Source organism: Mustela nigripes, chromosome 9, assembly GCF_022355385.1.
Source record: "Mustela nigripes isolate SB6536 chromosome 9, MUSNIG.SB6536, whole genome shotgun sequence".
Classification (NCBI taxonomy): domain Eukaryota; kingdom Metazoa; phylum Chordata; class Mammalia; order Carnivora; family Mustelidae; genus Mustela; species Mustela nigripes.
Genome location: NC_081565.1, coordinates 81,190,258 through 81,211,392, shown reverse-complemented (window position 1 = coordinate 81,211,392; position 21,135 = coordinate 81,190,258). Strand labels below are relative to the sequence as shown.

At 51.4% G+C, this 21,135-nt stretch overlaps 1 protein-coding gene and 1 long non-coding RNA gene across 6 annotated transcripts in view; one reads left to right on the top strand and one right to left on the bottom strand.

The window, feature by feature from the left end:
• The window catches only part of LOC132024836 (uncharacterized), a 154,142-nt gene that overhangs the window by 88,499 nt on the left and 44,508 nt on the right, over positions 1-21,135 (bottom strand). For all 5 annotated transcript variants that reach the window (XR_009406326.1, XR_009406323.1, XR_009406322.1 and 2 more), the window contains exons 2-3: positions 10,810-10,881; positions 738-977 (exon numbers count right to left, since the gene is read on the bottom strand). This is a non-coding gene — a long non-coding RNA (uncharacterized LOC132024836). The remainder of the gene's footprint in view (positions 1-737; positions 978-10,809; positions 10,882-21,135) is intronic.
• Positions 71-19,747, top strand: FXN (frataxin). The gene is made up of 5 exons (XM_059411913.1): positions 71-268; positions 5,950-6,047; positions 8,841-8,961; positions 15,234-15,331; positions 18,024-19,747. The coding sequence occupies exons 1-5, from the start codon at positions 101-103 to the stop codon at positions 18,172-18,174; spliced, it is 636 nt and encodes a 211-aa protein (XP_059267896.1). The 5' UTR covers positions 71-100; the 3' UTR covers positions 18,175-19,747.

Below are 21,135 nucleotides of genomic sequence, written 5' to 3'. Positions count from 1 at the left end.
AGCGCAGAGCCGAACCGCGGCGCCTGCCCCCCGTGGCCACCAGGTGTCGCCGCGGCGTCCCCGGAGCGAGAGGGCGGAGCGGCCGCAGCCTGGGAGCAGCATGTGGACGTTCGGGCGCCGCGCGGCCGCCGGCCTCCTGCCCCGCTCGGCGCCCCCGGGCTCGGCCCCGGCCCGCGCCGGGACCCAGGGGCCGACGAGGAACGCCCCGCTCTACGGCCGCCGGGGGTTGCGCGTCGGGACCGGAGCGACCCGCGTACCCAGCCACGCCGTGAGTACCCGCGCCGCGCAGCCGTCCGGGCCGCACGCCGGCAGGGAGAGGCCGCGCACGCTGGGGACGCTGCGGGCACGCGCGTCCACTCCGCTCCGGCGGGGCCGCGCACCGGGGCCGCGCTCCGCCGGTGGCCTGCCGGGCGGCGGAGCGCGCTGCTCTCTGCCCGGCGCGCGGCCGCGCACTGGGCCTTCTGTTTCCCCGGGGTCACGTCTGCACCGGCCTGTGCTTTCCGGTGAAAAGGGCAGTGCATTGTAACTGCGGGGGTGGGGGGGCGACGCAGCGCAGGGGAAGTGGCCGGGGACGCGATCTCGGGGATCCGTGGTGGTCGCCGAGCTCTCCACTTCCCTTTGCCCGAACTTCAATTTAAGGGATACTAGATACTGTCCTAGATACATATGTGTGTGTAGGGCACAGATGTTAGTGTGGCGCGTAAATATACGTAAGTACAATAAAACAGCACACATACCAACATAATGGTATAGGATAGTATTATGTAGAATCCTAGAGCGATGATTCCGCGCGTGGGCTTTTAGGAACGAAACGCTTCCTTCGAGCGCGGCGGAAACGTCGAGGCTCGGAGCACAGTAGCTAGAGCAGCAAAGCTTTTGGCGGCTTTTTGGAGAATGACCGGGCCTGGCCTCCAAGTTCAGCAGAGCTGTGTGACCTCGGGGATCTGGAACCTCTCCGAGGCGGGGCTTCCTTTTCCCTAAAGACATGAAAGGGAAACATGCCCATTTTGCGGAGCTGTTGGGAGGATTGTGCAGGATTAACGTAATACAAAGTCTTCAGCCCTAGAAGTTAATTCCCTTTTCTCCCCTGGGGGCTGCAAAGCATCTGACCCAGTCACTCCAAGACCTGAAAAGAGAAAGCCCAAAGAATGGGGGTAGGGTTGAGGAAGACTCACAGCGGGGGAGGACGCGATGTTTAATCAGGGTCCCTCCCAAATATTTTATTTATTTGAGAAAGAGAGCACAAGCACGTAGGGGCAGAGGGAGAAGCAGACTCCCCGCTGAGCAGGGAGCCCCATGCGGGGCTCGATCCCAGGACCCTGGGATGATGACCTGAACTGAAGGCAGACCTAAGCCGGGTCTGGAAGGTGGCAAGAGAGCAGGGAGGATAATTCCCGACGAAGAAATAGACCTGGGCGGAGAAGACGGGTGGATACCGGATGCTGAGTGGTTGGCACGCTGCGTGGACCGCGCACGGTGGAGGAGGCAGGCGAAACCCAACCCAGATTGTCCCTGGAGCGCTGACATGCGGACTTTAGACTTGACCGCTCTGTTATTTGGCGGTGTTCAAAGGAAAGTTAGGACTGGTGGCCAACATTCAAACTTGGGCCCTTGATACTGGGTCCCTTGGCTTCTTGGGAAATACCGGCAGTTATGGCCGTCCTGTTATTAGGATGCCCAAGTGCAGAACAGAGACATTAACTACCCCTGTTCTTCTGTGCTGCTCCCACCTGGAGCTGCCCGGGCTTGAACTCCCACCCCTGCTGGTGCCGGGCCGTGGGTTGCCGGCAGTTTGTAACTTAGGACAGTGACAAGATAGGGCATGGTCTTTGGGATGGTACCTGTGGCTGTTACGGGCTGCTGATTCAGAAGCATGCCCAACGGAGAGCTGCCATCAGGAGGTGGGCACCGCACACACACTGGAATCAGGGGTCATAGGAGGCTGGGAGGTAGTTAACCTGAGTCCGCCCTTTGGGCCTCCTCTACCATAGTAAATTAATCGGGTTTGTTGAACTTTGTAATACAGGGCCCTCAACCATCTCCAGTACTTGCAGAGCTGGGTGGATGACAGGGGCAACTGGGACCACCATGTTTAATTTTCTCAAGGTCTTATCTGTCCTCCGGTTGACCCCCCCCCCAATGTCCCTGTACTCCAGAACCCATCAAAACCTGAGTTCCTTATGGGGGCGTCATCCCCATCCCTATGTTCTTTATCCCCTATTCCTACTCCTACTTCTCCGGCACCATCCAAAAGAAACAGAATGGGAGCTGCCTGTGTCACTCTAAACTGCCTAGCAGCTACATTGAAAAAAGTCAAAAGAAATAGGTGAAATTAATTTCAACACCACAGAGGGGTGCCTGGCTGACTCAACTGGTAGAGCATGAGACACACGATCTGGGTCATGAGTTCAAACCCATGCCGGGCCTAGGGCTTCGTTTAAAAATTTTTTTTCAACAATACATTTATGTAATCTAGTTTTTCCAAATATTATCATCTTAACATGTAATCGATACTGAAAAATCATGGAGCTAACGGTCTTTTTTTGTACTCATTCATCCAAATCTAGTGTGTATTTCACATCAGCACACGTAAGCTCAGATGTTAAACTGAACTTGTTGTGGGAATGGTTGATTTATATTTTATAAAATTTGCGACTGAAAAAACAAATTCATGGGACACGTGGGTGGCTCAGTCGGTGAAGTGTCTGCCTTCAGCTCAGGTTGTGATCTCAGGGTCCTGGGATCGAGCCCCGCGTTGGGCTCTCTGCTCAGTGGGGAGTCTGCTTCCTCCTCTCTCTCTCTGCCTGCCTCTCTGCCTGCTTGTCATCTCTCTCTGTCAAATAAATAAATCTAAAAAACAAAACAAAACTGTACCATTTAAAGATTAATAACACACTGCCACATTCTCACCACCAGATTAAGAGACTGATTACCTGTCCCCCGGAAGGCTCTGGGGCTCTCCCGGTGACCACCGGGCCTCACTGAGGGGAATCTGCTTTCCTGAATTCTGTCAGGCATCCCCTTCTTTTCCTAGAGTGTCACCCTCTATGTATGTCTCCCTAAAGCACGTGCTATTAATAGAAAACATTCTGCTGCATCTATTTTACCATGACTTGTGTCTTGTGTTCAGTATTGTTTTTGAGGCTCATTGACACTGACACACTCAGTTGTCATTTATGCGTTTTCCCGGCTGGGTAGTATCCCCTTGGGTGACCACATCATGCTCTGTCCATTCTCCTGGTGACATCCGGGTGACCGCCATGATGCTGCCGTCACAATGGTGTTCCTGTAGGCGTTGCGGTGCATGGACAGAGGTTCTTTGTGGCCGAGTTCCTAAGAACAGCATTGCTAGGTGAGGGGCCAGCAAATATTCAACTCATTTGATGCCAGGAATGGTTGCACCAGTTCATTCCCCCCAGTGGTGGGTGAGACTTGACTCACCTTTCCAGCATTTCCAGCTTTGTGCTAGCCAGCCAGGCCAGGCCTCCCCTTCTGCCTGTCCATACTCTTGTTGACGTGCTCCAAAACCAAAATTGACCAGACACCCTCTGGCCCTGTGTTTGGGGTATTGGTGTCTTCCTGTGGAAGGCTCATCACTGGTCTGTGTGGCGGGTACCGTGACCCCTGCCTTCAGGGGCTCAGAAGGGGTACGCAGGTACCCAGGGAACGTTAGCCCCGGGAGAATGGGTAAGAGCCAGCAAGGAGTCTTTGGCAACGGTTCCTTTGGTGATTAAAAATGGCCGCATGTAGACTTCTACTTCTGGCTGTAACTTGCAGCAGAACAAACCTTCCACCAAGAATAGCCATTCAAGATACAAGAGTCAAAACCAAAACTGAAACAGAAAAAAGGCTGTGCGAAGGTGTCGGACTACGACAGCTAGGATTTGAGAGGCCAGGATCCTGGAGAGGAGGGAAACTCTGAGCCTCTAGTTCTCGAACTTCCCTTCCATGTCCAAAACCCTGTATGACTCCCAGGTGTGTGATTCTTTTCTTTGTGGCCTGGACCCTGGGACCAGACAGTGTGGGTTCAGATCCTGCGTCCTCCACTTTGCATCTGTGTATCTGAGTGATTTGCTCCGTTTCTTCGTCCATAAAATACAAATATAGTCTCTCCTTGCATTTCATGGATCCTGGACTCAGGAATTCACCTATTCAGTAAAATTTATCTGTAACCCCAGAATCAATACCCAAAGTAGATTTGATGCTTACTCTCAGACACACACACAGAGCAGCAAACACTGAGGAGTCACCCCATGCTTGTGTGTTGCCACTGAGGTCAAACAAGGTGACACTCTGCCTTCTCTCGGCCCCCACGGGGTCAACAAGTGTTCTTTCCACCACCTATTCTGTGGCACACTATTTGCATTTTTGTGTTTCCGGTTGGTGATTTCGCTATTTAACATGGCCCCGGAGCGTAGTGCCTACGTGCTGTCTAGTGGTCTGAGCACAGGAAGGCTGTGTTGGGCCTTACCGACAAAACACATATGCTAGATCAGCCTTGTTCAGGCCTCAGTTACGGCACTGGTGGCCCCGAGCTCAGTTTCATGAATCAACAATGGATATTAACAAGGTGTCTTTAAACCGAGACGCCTGTAAACGAGGTTATGTACGGATCCCCGGGTCACACGGGACCCGAAGCCTGCAGGAACCTACGCCTGTATTTTCCCATAGGAGCATTTCACTGACCTCCTGTTCATGGTGACTTTATAGAGCAAACTGTCGAGAAGAACCACTATAATAACAGTACTTGCTTCACAGGCTTGTAATGAGGACTGACCACATCCATTTCTATCAAGACTATCAATACCCAGTACGTAGTAGGGAACGCTCTAGAATGTGCAGTAGCAATAACTGGTTATCAGGCTGGGTCTCTGCTTCTCCTTTGGAGCCAGCCTTTTAAAATCTCACACTCTGGGCTCTGCACCCCTGTTCCCCCTCTTCTGCTCACTTCTTAGCCCCATGCCCTCTGCCTTCTCCTTTCTGAGCTTGCCAAGGGCACTGGTAGGTCAAGAGAACAATGGCCCTGGAGCCCTGCGCCAGAGTGACCTATAGAGAGAGGGTGAATCTTAACTGCCAACCTCTTCCAGCCCTTGGGTGCCTTCCCAGGGTGAAGTCCAGCTGAGTGCCTTCACAAGGCCCTGGGGCCACCTCTCCAGCCTCTCCCCTGCCATCTCCACTTTTCTCTCCTTTTACAGGCGCTGTCCCCTCCCTCACTGGGGCAGGTCCTTCAGCCAGGGTCCCCTCGGTGTTTGTCGCTGTCCTCTGGTTATGTCATCTGTCTCTCCAGCTGGTCAGTGGGGCTGGCAGCCCCAGAGACGAGCACCTAGACCCTCTTCCAGTTATGTGCTGGAAGAAATCGACAGGTCACATCATCTCCCGCAGATCATGTTAACAAGACCTGTCCATGTGCAGTCCAGTCCCCTCTTTTGGACCACAGCAGACATCGGCCGCTTGCCTGCACTCGTCAAAATCCAGGAGCCTTGCAGGTGCTTCCATGCGCCTGGCCTGTGCTAACCACCGCATACCTCGAATAGCCTGGAGCAGTGCTGCCCACAGAGCTTCCCATGATGGTGACAATGTTCTGTGTGCCACTGGCCACGTGAGGCCACAGGACACTTGAAACGTGGCCTTCCAGAACATGGGAGTCCTGGAAGTGGTACTTGTCCCTTATTCAAATTTTAGTGGGAAGTGACGGGAAATGACAATAAATTTAAATGTAAATTAGCTGCCTGTGGCTCAGGGCTATTATATTGGACCGCACAGCCTTAGAGCGAGCCTGAGAGAACACAAGGTAACGCATGAAAATGAGGCAGAAACATTCCAGAAACACTCCTGGAAAAATTGAACGTGGTTTATTCTCAAATGCAGGAGTAGTGATATTTAAGCCACACGTTCGGGGACTGTAATGCACAGAAAAACAGTAACGTGCTTCTTCACTTTGGCTTTTAGAGTCTGAGCCTCCACCGCCTTGATCAGATGGTGAATGTCAAAAAGCAGAGTGTCTGCTGGGTGACTGTGAGAGCAGTGGGAACGGTGGGCGACCCTGGGTAAGCTCAAGCCCCTTCCGTGTCAGAGAGCCCTTCCCCCCACCCCCCTCCTGCTCTCTCTCAGTACACAGCTCTGCATACCTGCTCATACTTCTATTAGCTTTTTAAATTTTTTTCCATTTCTCTTACTGGTTTAAAAAAAAAAAAAAGGAGCCCATCCCATCCAAAACCTGTTTTCTCCCTTAGCAGTAGCACTCACAAGCATCTTTCCATTTCGCCAACCATCTACCGTATTAGTTTATGTATGTATGTATGTATTTATTTATTTATTAGATTTTATTTATTTATTGAGAGAGAAACAGTGAAAGAGAGCATGAGTGAGGAGAAGGTCAGAGGGAGAAGCAGACTCCCTGTGGAGCTGGGAGCCCGATGCGGGACTCGATCTCGGGACTCCGGAATCATGACCTGAGCCGAAGGCAGTCGTCCAACCAACTGAGCCACCCAGGCATCCCTATGTATTTAGTTTTAAGTAGGCTCCACGCCCAGCTGGGCTTGAACTCACGGCCCTGAGACAGAGCCCTGCGCTGAGATCAAGAGTCAGATGTGTAACAGACTGAGCCACCCGCGGTCCCCTCTACCGCACTGTTTTAAATGAAATGATACTAAGCTTTATGGACGTATCCTAGTTCATTCCACCCATCCCCCACTGCAGGACATGAGGTGGTTTCCAGAGTTCTGTTGTTACTGTCGTTGATGACTCAGCAGTTGGGGTCCGCCAGGCCTCTGTGACGGGGAGACCCACTGCTGTAATGGCTCGAGCCAGCAGCTGTCGGCGCCCCTGTGTCCCCACGGTCCAGGGTGGGCGTGCCGCCTTCCCATCCCTATGTCCCTGACACGGTGGGAGCCAGGTCCATTCCACAGAAAGGTGCAAGAGCACGGAAGTCTGGGAAGTGGCACTTGTCCCTCCCTCCGATTTGGTGGGGGAGGCTTGGTCACACGACCCCAACTGACTGCAAGGGATGCTAGGAGACCTAGCCTGGTGGGTGTCCTGGAAGGAAGCCGTGTGTTCCATGCACAGCTCCCCGGCATTGCTACAGTCAGCTCCTGCCACCACTGGTGTCTGTGTAGACCCTCCGTACACACACACACACACACACACACACACAAATTACATGAGCCCCTAACCCCAGGGCTGCCATCCCAGGCCCATATGGTCTCTCATCCACCTCAAAGGCCAAGATTTCTAGGAGACATGCAGTCCTTTCTTGAGGTCTAGGAGTAGCTCTTCTGACCTACACACACACACACACACCACCACCACCACCACCACCCCCTCCCCCTCACCCCATGGAGAGGGTTTGCTTCACTTCTGGGCCAGCTCTTGCTATTATCTGTCTCTTTCATTTTAACCATTCTGGTGGTATCTCGTTGTGAATTTTTTACGGTGTATTTTCCTGAAGATTAATAAAGTTATACCCCTTGTTATGTGTTCACTGGCCATTTGGATATCTTTTTAAAAATGATATCTGGGGCGCCTGGGTGGCTCAGTGGGTTAAGTCGCTGCCTTCGGCTCGGGTCATGATCTCGGGGTCCTGGGATCGAGTCCCGCATCGGGCTCTCTGCTCAGCGGGGAGCCTGCTTCCTCCTCTCTCTCTCTGCCTGCTTCTCTGCCTGCTTGTGATCTCTCTCTGTCAAATAAATAAATAAAATCTTTAAAAAAAAAAAAAAATGATATCTGTTCGGGACACCTGGGTGGCTCAGGTGGTTAAGCGGCTCCCTGCGGCTCAGGTCATGATCCCAGGATCGAGTCCCACATCGGGCTCCTTGCTTGGCAGGGAGCCTGCTTCTCCCTCTGCCTCTGCCTGCCACTTTGTCTGCCTGTGCTCTCTCTCTCTCTAATAAGTTAAAAAAAAAATCTTAAAAAAAATGATATCTGTTCAAGCATTTTACCCATTTTTTTCTATAGCGTTTTCTTTTTCTTATTGACTTGTACTTTTTTATTTTTGTTTTTGTTTTTTATAGTTCTTTATATATTCTGGAAGTAAGCCCATTTTCAGATACATGTAATATAAATATTTTCTCCCACTTTGTTGGGCAAACCCCAACATAATTTTAATCATAATACAAGCAATTTTAATAAGCATAATGTCCAGCTGAAGGGGTGAGGTTGAATAAATAATATGAAATAAAATACCATGAAAATATATATATATGCTAATATAGAACAATTTCCAGGATATATTAAAACCTGTAAGGTGCTTCAATTTCCATAGTAAAAAGAATTTAAAATTCTGGACAGATGCAGAAGAAACTGTTATTCGTAGTTGACTCTGCCAGTCGGGGCTGCTTATTTGGGAAGAAAGGTTTCCTTCTTTATAAAGTCTTTCTTTTTAAGATTTTTTATTCATTTATTTTTTTGACAGAAAGAGAGACTGGGCATAAGCAGGGAGAGTGCGAGAAGCAGGCTCCCCACTGAGCAGGGAGGCAAGAAAAGAAGGGCTCCATCCGAGGACCAGGTTCATGACCCGAGCTGAAGGCAGAGGCTCAACTGACTGAGCCCCCCAGGCGCCCCTATATAAACTCTTTCATGCTGATTAATTTTTTTTGTCTGTACATGAATTTCCCATGAATTTTTCTAATTTGAATAAAAAGTTGATGTTTCAGGGCACCTGGTTGGCTCAGTCTGTGGCACATGTGACTCTTGATCTCCCAGTCGTGAGTTCAAGCCCCACATTGGCCGTGTTTACTAAAAATAAACCAAATAAGGAAATAAGTAGATATGTAGGTTTGACATTAATAAAATGGAGCAGTTTGGTATAAATGTGTTTGGGGGGTTTTGGTGTTTCCCTGCAGCTCTCTGGATGAGACCACCTATGAAAGACTGGCTGAGAAGACACTAGACTCCTTAGCAGAGTTCTTTGAAGACCTCGCAGACAAACCCTACACGTTCGAAGACTATGATGTCTCGTTTGGGGTACCTTTTTGCTTATTTTCTTACATTTTCTGTTTCCTCCTAAGAATCCTAGCTCACTACGACAGAGAATTCCCCTCCAGTGGAGTTAAGCATCCAACCGCACGTGGTTCCGGGGTGCGGGGCAAGGGGGAGACCCAAAGACTGGCCTTGGTGTTCCAGCCCTGCCCCGCCAGGCTTGTGACCTTGGGCAAGTCACGACCTCTGTGAGCCCCGTTTCTGCTTAAAAGTACAGGTTCTCAAGCTCCACTCAGGACGCGTGAGGTAAGCCGGGGGGGACCCAGGCCTGTGTTTGTCTGGCAGGATGACTGTCCTGCAGGCAGAACCGAACCACTGGTCCTTAAGCAGGGTGTGTTCCGAGCACTCGGACAGCGGCCCCAGCTCTGGGAGATTCTGACCTGCCTGTCAGGGTCTACTCCCAGGAAGCATATTTTTGGAAAAGCTCACCTGAGATTCTAATGTGCACCCTGGGTTCCATCCCTAGAGATTTTTCTTTAGTTGGTCTGGGAGTATCCCTGGCCGGCCAGGGGAGTTTTTTTTTAAGTTTTTATAAACACTCCTCAGATGATCCTCAGTGCCGCTAGGGGGAGCCACAGAGCCCTGAAGCCCGCGGAGTGCTGCTCTACCTCGACTGGCCACCTGGTGGCAGACTTGAGTCCCCCCCCTTGCCTTATTTTATTTATTTATTTGTTTGTTTGTTTAACAGAGAGCTCACAAGTAGGCAGAGAGGCAGGCAGCGAGAGAGGAGGAAGCAGGCTCCCTGCTGAGCAGAGAGCCCAATGCGGGGCTCGATCCCAGGACCCCGGGATCATGACCCAAGCCGAGGGCAGGCACTCAACCCACTGAGCCACCCAGGCGGCCCCTCCTTGCCTTTAGAATGCTGTTTCCCCCTTAGGAAGCAGCTCCTTTTTTGCCAGAAAAATCCCCTACGGAGATTAATCCTCTTGACGGCAATTAATTAATAGTCAGAAATGCTATGAAGGGGAATTGTTAGGACAACCAGCTGTCAGGCTAATGTGATAGAAATGGTGTTGGGTATTACTGTGGACGGAAGGGACCCCATCAGACGGAGCAGGTAGCAGAGCCTGGAAGATTTCAAGCCTGGTTGTAAGGACAGTGAGGGACGTGGAGGTCAAAATGAAGGCAATAGGGGAAAAAAAATGAAGGCGATGGGACAAGAGAGGGCTGGCTCCCTTCCAGGTGGGTTCCATGACTGCTGGGAGCATCACTGGGGCAGGGCATTGAAGTGCTTCTGCAGACAGCCTCAGAAGGCAAGCTGCTGGTGAGCCCATACGGACTGTGGGATGATGGAGCTGGGAGAGTCACAGGTCTCCTCTCCCCCAGTCTCCCTACCAGGGGCTGACGAGACTTACAGGGAAACCAAGTCTCAGGCTAAACTCGGCCATACGTGCAAACATTCATTAACATGCCACAAATACAGCCACACCACTCGTTCTTGTAGGATTAGTGAGAATACGTAGTGACTCAAGTATTTTTGCATGAGTGTTTCATTAGAAGCAAGTGTGCCGGTGTCCTCACAGCTGGATTCTGTTTACCACCCCATGCCCCCATCTCCCCCACCCCCAGGGGAATCCAGCAGCAAATGCTCCTGCTCAGGGGCGCCTGGGTGGCTCAGTCGGTTGAGTGGCTGATTTGGTTTCGGCTCAGGTCATGATCTCAGGGTCCTGGGATCGAGCCCCGCATCAGGCTTGCATTCAGGAAGGAGTCTGCTTGAGATCTTCTCTCTCCCTTTCCCTCTGCCCCTCCCCGCTGTGCTCGCTCTTTCTCTAATAAATAAATCTTCAAAAGAAAAAAAAAGTTCCTGCTCCATGGTGGGTCACAGGATCTTACCTGAATGCTACCCGCAGTGTCTCTCTGAAGAGTGACCCAGCTGCTGAGGTTTCCAGATCCCGTAGGCCATTCCTGCAAAGGGAAGAGGCACCTGTGTTTTTCCAGCCAGCCCATGTACCTTAAGTTACCATTCTTCTCACCAGGGGAAAGTGATTTCTAACAAATCATTTACTAGTTAGGAAACACCCCAATATAGATGTAGAAACTAAAGGCCAGTAGCTGACTCTGTTGTTAGGGCTTCTTACAAAGCACTCTGCAAAGCTGTCTACCCTGGGGGGTGATTTCCCGAGTAGAGTCCCTCAGGTGCTAGCTGACTCAGACATTTCACAAATCAATCTACTGAAACTACATAATAGGCAACAGAACACCTGTAACACCAGGGGTGCAGTCTGTCGTCCAGGTGGGCACTGCCTCCTCTGGGAAGCCCTCCCAGATGTTCCAGGCAGATACCACGCTTCCTTCCTCGCCCGGCACTCTGCGGTGAGTCTGTAGAGCACCGATCACGCCGCGTACTGTCTACACACCAGCTCCCACAGCCACACTGAGTTCCTGGGCAGCCCAGACACTGTTTGCTCTTGGTATCCCAGTGCCTGAAACATTGCCGGCTACGTGATAGGGACTTAATAAATGTTGGTCCAGTATACAAATGAAATGGGGCCCACGTACGTTTCCAGAACACACTCTCACTGATGCCGCTCAGCACCACAGACGTCCGAACTGCTTGCTCTCAGCCAAGCAGACGAACGGAAACAGTGTTCCAGGGAGACTCAAGAATGCGTGTGCTCAGTTTGCTCCCTGGGGAGTGGGTGACGTGAGTGGCTCCCCGGCTGTTGTGTCTTCCTGTCAGTGGAATGCGTCATCTGGGGGGTCGGGGTCCGGGTCCAGGCCTCACCCACACTGGCCCTGCCATGGGAGGAGGGGCTGCCCACCAGGGCAGACAGCACCTGCCGTCACTCAGCACCCATGGAGTCAGCTGTACCGTGCGCTCCGAGGGGTTCTTGCCAAGCCTCCTTTGTTTTCTCCACCCCTGCTCCCTGCCCTTGGAGCTCTGGACTCTTTGACATTTTAATGAGAATCTGTTTGCGGTCCTGTTCTTTACTCACTAAGCTGTCCGCGTGTCACTGCCCTACTGTAGAAGTTCCTTGAACTTCCCTGGACCTTCTCCCAAGAAAACCTTCCCCGCACGCCTGTGAGTCCAGTTTCAGTTGAGGTCGGGCAGTCTGCAGAGGCCCGAAGCCGGGCTCCGGGTCCCGGGTTACAGACACCTGCTCAGACGCAGCACCGTCTTGGACACGGAGAAAAACCTTTTATTAGCCTGTCGTCCTGGATTTGTATTTTCTCCTTCTTTGCTTCTGTTGAGTGGCAGGTTCTTCAGCTGGGAAGCGGGTGACATCCCTCTACGTCTCCGAATTCCCATTTGGATTAAATTATAAAAGGGCTTCACATTCATTATTCTTATTCCTTCAGAGGGCTGGCTGGTTTGGGAATGTGGGAAGCCATGTATCCCCGAAATCTCCTGACTCAACGTGCCATCGCGTAGGGGTCAGTCTCTGGAGTGAGCTGTGATGACACAAGTTGTGGGGGGGGGGGGGTTGCTGATACTGACTTAGGGGGACTGAGCCTCTGCCAGCGGTGGACGGGGGCTGTTCTGACCGGCGAGCACCTCTGGCCCCAGCTGTTGAAGAGTTTGACTCCCCCCTGCCCCTGCTTTTAAGGCTGCCCACACTCCTAGAACAGCCTCCGACTGGCCCTTAAGGAATAATCCCAATGAACAGAAAGCCATCTTCATCTGGGTACTTGCAGACGGTTCCGAGAGCATTAGGAACTCCTGGTGAACCAGTAAGGCCTCTCTTTTCCTTCCGTTTTTTCCTCCTCCTGCCGGATTCGTCTGGAAACAGCCTCTGGCTCCATGGGAAAAAATAATCACGCACAACCGACAGGAGGCGGGTTGGCTAAGGGTTGAGACTTTCTGCCTTCTGTGAACTTGCCCTCGACTTCGCACGTGTTACCACCAGCCCTGGTCACCGCTGGCTCGGTTCATTCCTCCACGGGTGTATTTTCGTGTCCACCCAGGATCTCGCGCTAAGAGCGGATTTACTGGACACTGGAGGTTCTGGGATGGAAAGCCAGAGCTGCCCGCCAGGCGCTTCGAGTCGTGGAGGGGAGGGCACAGGTGTCCCGCAAACAGGCAGCTCAGATGCAGGGAGGAAGGCATGGGGGTCACGGGGTGGGGGGCAGGGGCGCCTGAGCGGGGGTCTCAGTCTTGTGCAGGGAGGAGCACTGCAGGGTCGGTGCCAGGGGGAGGAGACAGCTTGAGGTCTTCACATCGGTGCCAGGGGGAGGAGACAGCTTGAGGTCTTCACATATAGAAGAAATCTCATGGCTGCTTTTTAAATATGCTCTTTGTGAATGCCTGGCCCGTTCCCTGGAATAATTCCGGAAGATCCTGAGTTGGAAAGATTGGATTTGGCTTTCAGGGACTGGACTGATTTGGTGTCCTGCCCTAGGGTGTGACCATGATCAGGAGCGAACACCACCCTTGACCACCGTGTCCCGTGCCCCTCCATCCTTGCCTGGGTCTCTGAAGGAGACCGCACAGATGTCGTCCTGAGGATGGTGGCAGGGTTGATGAGACTCGGACCCCCTACCCTCCGCCCTCCCCACAGTGCCTGCACCTCCCTGTGCGTGGGGGGCCAGGCCCAGTGGGGCACTGAGGGACCGTAAGTAGGTCAAACAGGAAGCCATTCTGTCTCGATCCCCTGAGCCTGTTATCTCATGGAAAAAGCAGCTTTGGAAGTTTGTAAGGGAGCCGGTGGGGGGGAAGGGCTGCTGATGGCTGGGGGTTTCTCTTTGGGGTGGAAATAGCTGAGAATTAGTGTTGTTTGCACACTTTATGAATACACTTTGTGAAATATTGAAATTATTAAACTGTGCAGTTTTAAGATACTTTTCTTTTTTTTAAGAGAGGGGAGGGAAAAGTTTTTTTAAATTTAGAAAAAGAGGGGGAGGGCAGAGGGAAGGAAGCAGAGAGAGAATTGTAAGCAGGCTGCTTGCCCAGCACAGAGCCCGAGGACGCGGGGATCTCACGACCCTGAGATCACGACCCGAGCTGAAATCAAAAGTTGGATGCTTAGCCAACCGAGCCCTCCAGGTGCCTCAGGACAATTTTTAGTAAATGAAAGGTGGTTGTCCAGGGGCGCCTGGGTGGTTCAGTGGGTTAAGCATCTGCCCTGGGCTCAGGTCATGATCCCAGGGTCCTGGGATAGAGCCCTGCGTCGTCGTCGTCGTCGTCGTCGTCGTCGTCGTCGTCGTCGGGCTCTCTGCTCAGCAGGAAGCCTGCTTCCCCCTCTCCCTCTGCCCCCCAACCTTGTGCTTTCTCTCTCAAATAGATAAAATTTTTTAAAAAGGTACAACCCAATAGAGCCTTCCCTTGCCTGCCAGTTACATTATTGTGTCTTATTGCCACGGCCGTCTACCTTTTCAATAGCTCTTTGTGTTTGCAAACCAAACACAGAGTCTTCTCAGAAGCCTTCAGGGCCTCTTGATTGGACAGGGGCTCTAGAAGCCCAGAGAAAGGCAGTGGTGTGTCTCCGCGGGTAGTGCCTGGGGTGGGAACCGTGAGGGGCTGCCTCCCCGCACCCCAGCTCCAGTAAAGGGACTGAGCTGCGCAACTGCTGTAATATCCTGCTCCTTCTAAAGAAACCTCAGACTCCTCCAAAGGGCTCCTTTGTTGAAACAGTGTTTTCAAATTTAAATGAGCATTTATTGAGCAAGGATGGACCAACCAGTCTTTTAAAGAATTCAGGGCTCTTTCGGAGAAAATAAAGCCCTGGAGGGCAGCTTGTGAGATGCGTGGGAAGGGTCTGAAAATAAAAGCTCTGTCTTCCTTCCACCAGCGGAGCTAGGAGCTAGCTCTGTGGCTCTTCTCTAAGACCAGCAAAGCTCATGGTTTGAACATTCCTTCTTTTTTAACTCTTTTCCTTGTTTTGGTGATGAGCGTGTCCTGTCCGATGTTTGGGCTGACGTGGGACTCCGGCAGAGTCGGGGTCTGCATTTAACATTCTCTCGTGTGTTCTGGCTGGGCTTTGAGGGAACTGAGGCAGCCCACGGGCTCCCGTTTGCGGGCTGTCACTCCTCAGACAAGCCGCTGCTGTCTCCTCACCTCCCGAGGGGAAAAATGAGAAGTCTCGCCTCGCCAGGCCCGAGGGGAATGAGGGAAGCCCCACGGGGTCTAAGTAGTATTGTGATTCATCACAGTCGGACTCAGAGCAGTGCGCTTTCTGTGCGACCTGCCGTGTCTGACACAAAACACATTTCTTCGAGGTGTGTGTTTCGTCTAAGTGTCGAGATGCGCAGCCACTGGACAGAGTGATTCACTTTGTCTTGTTCTCTTTCCCGCATGCTCTCGCCGCCTGATCCGCCAGAGTGGTGTCCTGACAGTCAAACTGGGTGGAGATCTGGGAACCTACGTGATCAACAAGCAGACCCCAAACAAGCAGATCTGGTTATCCTCACCCTCCAGGTACGTCCCGGAAGTCCACATCTGTCCTTGCTCGGGGCTCGTGAGATGTGGCATCGTGGACCCTTTAAAAGGAGCATCACCTCCCAAATGGGTGTGTGTCCGAGAGCCTCACCCCGTCCTCAAAGCACAGTTAACCCAGCGTCAGTAACCAGCCGCTGGAAGCATATCCTGAGGCCTGAAGCAAAAAGTGTGTAACTTTGCAGAGCCTGGCCGGGACGGTTTCTCTTTGTGAAGCCATTGCCCTGCCTTTTAAAAAAACGCTTTTGGGGTGCCTGGGTGGCTAGGTGGGTTGGATCCCCTGCCTTCGGCTCCGGTCGTTATCCCGGGGTCCTGGGATCAAGCCCTGAATCGGGCTCTCTGCTCAGCGGGGAGCCTGCTTCCCCCTCTCTCTGCCTCTCTGCCTACTTGCGATCTCTATCTGTCAAATAAACAAATAAAATCTTTTAAAAAAAGAAAAAAGCCACTCTTGACACTGCAGCCTCAGAATGAGTTGCGCAGCGTCTTCAGAGCAGGTTCAAGTTTGGCCTCTGGTTTGTTTCGAGCAGCTCGCTTGGGGCCAGTTGGATTCCCTCTGCCCAGCTTAGCTGCGTGCCCTGTGGAGCCGGGAGAGCCTCGGAGGCTGCGACTCCAGGGCGTCGAGTCCCTCCTGCCGTTCTCACTGCTCTGCGTCTCCTGGAATAAAGGCATGCGTTGGAGGCCGCCTGCGCTGTGTCTCAAGGCCTGAGAATGTGCAGAGACAGAGGGGCCTCACCCGCCTGCATCCGTCTGGGTGGCTGTCGGGGAGACGCTCACTAAAAGCTCTCAGACCAGCCTCCCTGGGTAACTCAGGAGCACTTCCAAAGACAACAGACTGAGTATGCATTGGGAAAGGCCAGATGGAACCAGCACGCAATTCTTGCAAAACCCAGTGATATCTACATTTTTTTTAAAATGAAATTATAGGGGCACCTAGGTGGCTCAGTCAGTTAATCTTCCAACTCTGGATTTGGGCTCAGGTCCTGATCTCCATAGTGATAAGCCTCAAGGCCTCTCAGCGGGGGGAGTCTGGGAGTCTCTCTCCGTCTGCCCCTCCCCTGGCTCTCTTTTTCTCTCTCAAATGAATAAATTTTCCAAAAAAAAAAAAAATTCATACTCTTCTGCCCCAATGTTCACATCATTTTTAGGCAGTTACTATTGTACTGTTTATCATGCCATGGTGTGAAATTATGCCTCCTGTGTTTTGCCCCAACCTCTTCTAGGAGGTATGTTATAATTCAACAAACAATTCCAGAAATCACCCACTTCTAGCAAGACCCTTACAGATTGCATTGCCTTTTTAGACCCAATTAACTTGAACTTGGGCGTTTCATCCTGTATGGGCCAAAGCTGTTCTCTTTGGCCTCAAACAGTTGTCCCAACCCTGGCCAGAGCCCTGCGTGAGGACTGCACTTTCCTGTCCTTCAGCTCTGGAGGAAGCACAGGAGAAGCTGGGTGGATCAGCTCAAACCTGAACCTGGGTTCAAACCCAGCCATCACCTTTCATGGGACTGTATTTCTTTTCTTTTTTAAGATTTAATTTGGGGCGCCGGGGTGGCTCAGAGGGTTAAAGCCTCTGCCTTCCGCTCAGGTCATGATCCCAGGGTCCTGCGATCGAGTCCCGCATCGGGCTCTCTGCTCGGCGGGGAGCCTGCTTCCCCCTCTCTCTCTGCCTGCCTCTCTGCCTACTTGTGATCTCTGTCTCTGTCAAATAAATAAATAAAATCTTTTAAAAAAATTTAAAAAAAAAAGATTTAATTTATTTATTTGTTAGAGAGAGAGAGAGCACAAGCGAGGAAAGTGGCAGGCAGAGGGAGAAGCAAACTTCCCACAAAGCAGGGAGCACTATGTGGGGCTTGATCCCAGGACCCTGGGATCATGACCTGAGCCGAAGGCAGATGCCCAACCAAGCCAGCCACACATCCCAAGAAAAAGTATATTGAAAAAAAAAATAGCATAGGGGCGCCTGGGTGGCTCAGTGGGTTAAGCCGCTGCCTTCAGCTCAGGTCATGATCTCAGGGTCCTGGGATCGAGTCCCGCATCGGGCTCTCTGCTCAGCAGGGAGACTGCTTCCTCCTCTCTCTGTGCCTGCCTCTCTGCCTGCTTGTCATCTCTCTCTCTCAAATAAATAAATAAAATCTTAAAAAAAAAAACAATAGCATAGGTGATTGCCGGGAGCTGGGTGGGGGGGGGCGGGGCATGACTGCTTAATGCGCACAGAGTTCCCTTTTGGGGTGATGAAGTGTTTTGTAGGGAGAGGTAGTGGTTGCGCATGTTACAAAGGTACTAAAGTAATAATAATAATAATACAGGTAAGGGACAGATCGCTTGAGTGGTACCCGAATGGCCGCGATTTGAACAACACTACTTTGCACAGCAGGTATCCTATGTGAGTTCCCAAAAGTGAAACCTCCGAACGTGACTTATGAACCCTCATGGAGAGGGTTCCGACGTTCCCAGGCCTTGAGAATCATTCTGTCGAGGTGTTGCAGGGGATGAAGTGGGGACTTCCTCTTCCACAGCAAGACGCTGAGACAGGCAGTCAGGGGGACGCCCTGTTGAACTGACTTTGGGAGCTTCCTTGTGGTCAGTTTCTTGGGGGCAGCGTCTGTGGGGTCAGCATTTCTGTGCAGGAGCAGTCCTCATGGACTTGCCGTGTGTCGATGTTGTCTTGCAGCGGCCCCAAGCGCTACGACTGGACGGGGAGGAACTGGGTGTACGCCCACGACGGCGTGTCCCTGCACGAGCTGCTGGCCGCGGAGCTGACCGAAGCCTTCCGGACCCAACTGGACTTATCCTCTCTGGCCTATTCCGGAAAAGGTGCTTGATGCCCCGTCCAGTCCCGGGGACAGTAACAGGTCTGAAGCCAAGACTCCAGCTGCGTCCCGCTGCTGGGGGTCTGGTTGGTTCCATTCCCGCTTTGGAGGACAGTGGCGTGTTGTGTACGGGCTCGGTGAAAAGAACGTGTTGCCTCCCACACTCCCCTAAGTTTGGACTTTTAATTTCCGTAGTGTTTTTGGATTTATTGTCTGATGTCCTCCCTTGCAGGATATATTCCTTCCTTTTATAGTGTCCCTATACTCGTACATTTATATAGAACCTCACAGCAAGAAAAATAAGGAGAAATTCAGGAGGAGAAATGACTTGATTTCACTCTTCGTTCTTTGAAGGACTTAATTGCCTAAAACCCCACAAAGCGGCAGGCGGACCTCCCTTTTCTGTCCCCAGATGAAGACACATTAAAGGGTCATCTATAAATGGTGCCACACCTCCTGAAAATGTCAATGTTCCTACGCCCTGTAGTACGAAAGTGTCAGTAACGTTCAAGAATTCTCAAACCAAAGATCATTCTCTCTCCTCGCTGGGGTCTCTGCCGGGGTGTGGCCTATACGGGAGACCCAGGGAGACGTGATGGTGTTTCTTCCAAAGAGACATACTAGGGACATACGCACACATTCCATCTCAGGGTGCGTGTGTTTGTGTATTTTTTTTTAAGTTATTTTTTATGGATACAGCTGCTGCAGCACAGGTCTGAGAATGCAAAAACTCTCCCAAAGACAAGAAGGGAAGAAGGGCCATTATCATAAGCCCGTGGATGGAGGGTAATAGCCTAGGTCACCCGGTGAGGTCATGCTTAGCAAATCGTGAAGGACCCCAGAAATGCAAAGATGTTCGTGTTCATGAAAAGAGCCCTAGTCCTTCACTTGGCTCAGTGCAACCTTTTCTTACGAAAGAAAGATTTCTCAGTGACAGGTCTATGCAGATGTGCGGGATCTCGGTTCTCTGTCTCTGGGCAAGTTTCACAAACTCCGGGACCTGTTTCCCCACGTGTTAAATGAGCGGCTGGAACTGAGAGAACATAGGGGATTCTCAGTCCAGACCTTCAGTGGTCCTGTCAGGCCAGCTTAACGGGTGAGGGGAGGGCAATGAACAAGTTTCTTAAGTTAGAGCATGAATATATGGTTCTAGGTATCGTTCCTTGAATTTCAGTTGAATTAATGTTCAAATAGTACCCATCGTCCGTGTCTTTACTGTGCTGACTTGTGCTCTGGGCTGAATGTCTGTGTCCCTCCCCCAAATTCCTGTGGTGAATCCTTACCCCCAGTGTGATGGAGTTACGGCTTCCGGAAGGTACGGCTTCCGGAAGGGGGTTGGGTCGTGAGGACAGAGCCTCATGACTGGAATGAGTCCCCTTATGAGAGAGACCCCAGAGAGCTCCTCGCCCCTCACCTCTCCTCACCCCTCCTACCATGTGAGGACACAGTGAGAAGTCGGCCGTCTGTGAACCAGGAAGTAGAACTTCCCCAGCCCCCCCCCCCCCCGCCCCGTGTGTGGGGCCTTGACCTTGGGCTTCCCAGCCCCCAGAACTATGGGAAATAAATTCTGGTTGTTTATAAGATGCCCAGTCTATGGCATTCTGTTCTGGCATTCCAAACGGACTAAGACAGCCTTCCACACCAGAGGACCTCATCTTATTTTATTTTATTTTTATTTTGGGGTATTTTTTAGTTTTTTGGAGATTTTATTTATTTATTTGACAGAGAAAGACATAACGAGCGAGGGAACACAAGCAGGGGGAGCAGGAGAGGGAGAAGCAGGCTCCCCACCAAGCAAGGAGCCCGGTGCAGGGCTCGATCCCAGGACCCTGGGAACATGACCTGAGCCGAAGGTGGATGCTTAACAACTGAGCCACCCAGGTGCCCCATTTTATTTTACTTTTTAAGATTTTTTATTTATTTGTGAGAGAGAGAGAGCATGAGTGGGGGAAAGGGAGTCGGCAGAGGCAGCTGACAGGGAGAGTGAGACCCTCCGGCCGGCCCCCGGAGGCTCCATCCCAGGACACCGGGATCATGACCTGAGCGGAAGGCAGACACTTAACTGAGCCACCCAGGTGCCCCCATAGGACTTCATTTTAATCTCTACTGACCTGCACCTTACACGTGAAGAAACCAAGGCTCAGGAACATTAAAACCCCCAGAGTAGTGCTCCTGTTCTGTTGTGTTCTTACTAAAGAAAGATTTGTTAGTGACAAGTCTGTGCAAATGTGAGGCAAAGGCTTTTGCAATGGGTGATCAAAAACCACATTCCATTATGGAAAAAACAAGTTCTTAGCAATAGAACAAGGTAAACAAACACTGAATGGTTACATAAAATGTTGCCTTTCTTTAAAAAAAAAAAATTCCTTTCCTTATTTTTTTCCTTATTTTTTAGTGTGGGTAGAAATTTTGTAAGTGTGGTAGGTCAGTACCAGTGAGAAAATAAAATCATGTGTGTGCACATGTGCACACGCATGTGTGTGTGTCTGCGCATCCGTCTCTTCTGATCAAAGTTTCTCTGTCTGGCTTACTTGGAACTCAGTTAAGTGATGCACTCACCTATCTGGGACGTAACATAAAAAAGACTTAATCAGGCTGCTGCAACAGGAGAATGTAAATTAGGTGATCTGTGTTCTTCTTGCTTCCTTCATGGTCTAGATTTTCAGGCCTATTTACTTTTACTTTACGTACAATGCTAACTGGTTTAATTACTTTCTTTCTAAGGCCCTGGGAGATTCCCATTTGAAGTAGTGAAAGAACTAGGATCACAGAACAGTCACCCAGGGAGTAATAAACATCATTCTCTGGGGGCGCCTGGGTGGCTTAGTCGTTAAGCCTCTGCCTTCAGCTCAGGTCATGATCTCAGGGTCCTGGGATCAAGTCCCGCGTCGGGCTCTCTGCTCAGCAGGGAGCCTTCTTCCCTCTCTCTCTCTGCCTGCCTCTCCATCTACTTGTGATTTCTCTCTGTCAAAA

Coding starts and splice junctions, on each gene's coding strand:
- FXN (XM_059411913.1), top strand. CDS start 101: ATGTGGACGTTCGGGCGCCGCGCGGCCGCCGGCCTCCTGCCCCGCTCG. Junction 8,962..15,233: donor ACTATGATGTCTCGTTTGGG/GTACCTTTTTGC, acceptor CTGATCCGCCAG/AGTGGTGTCCTGACAGTCAA. Junction 15,332..18,023: donor TGGTTATCCTCACCCTCCAG/GTACGTCCCGGA, acceptor GTTGTCTTGCAG/CGGCCCCAAGCGCTACGACT.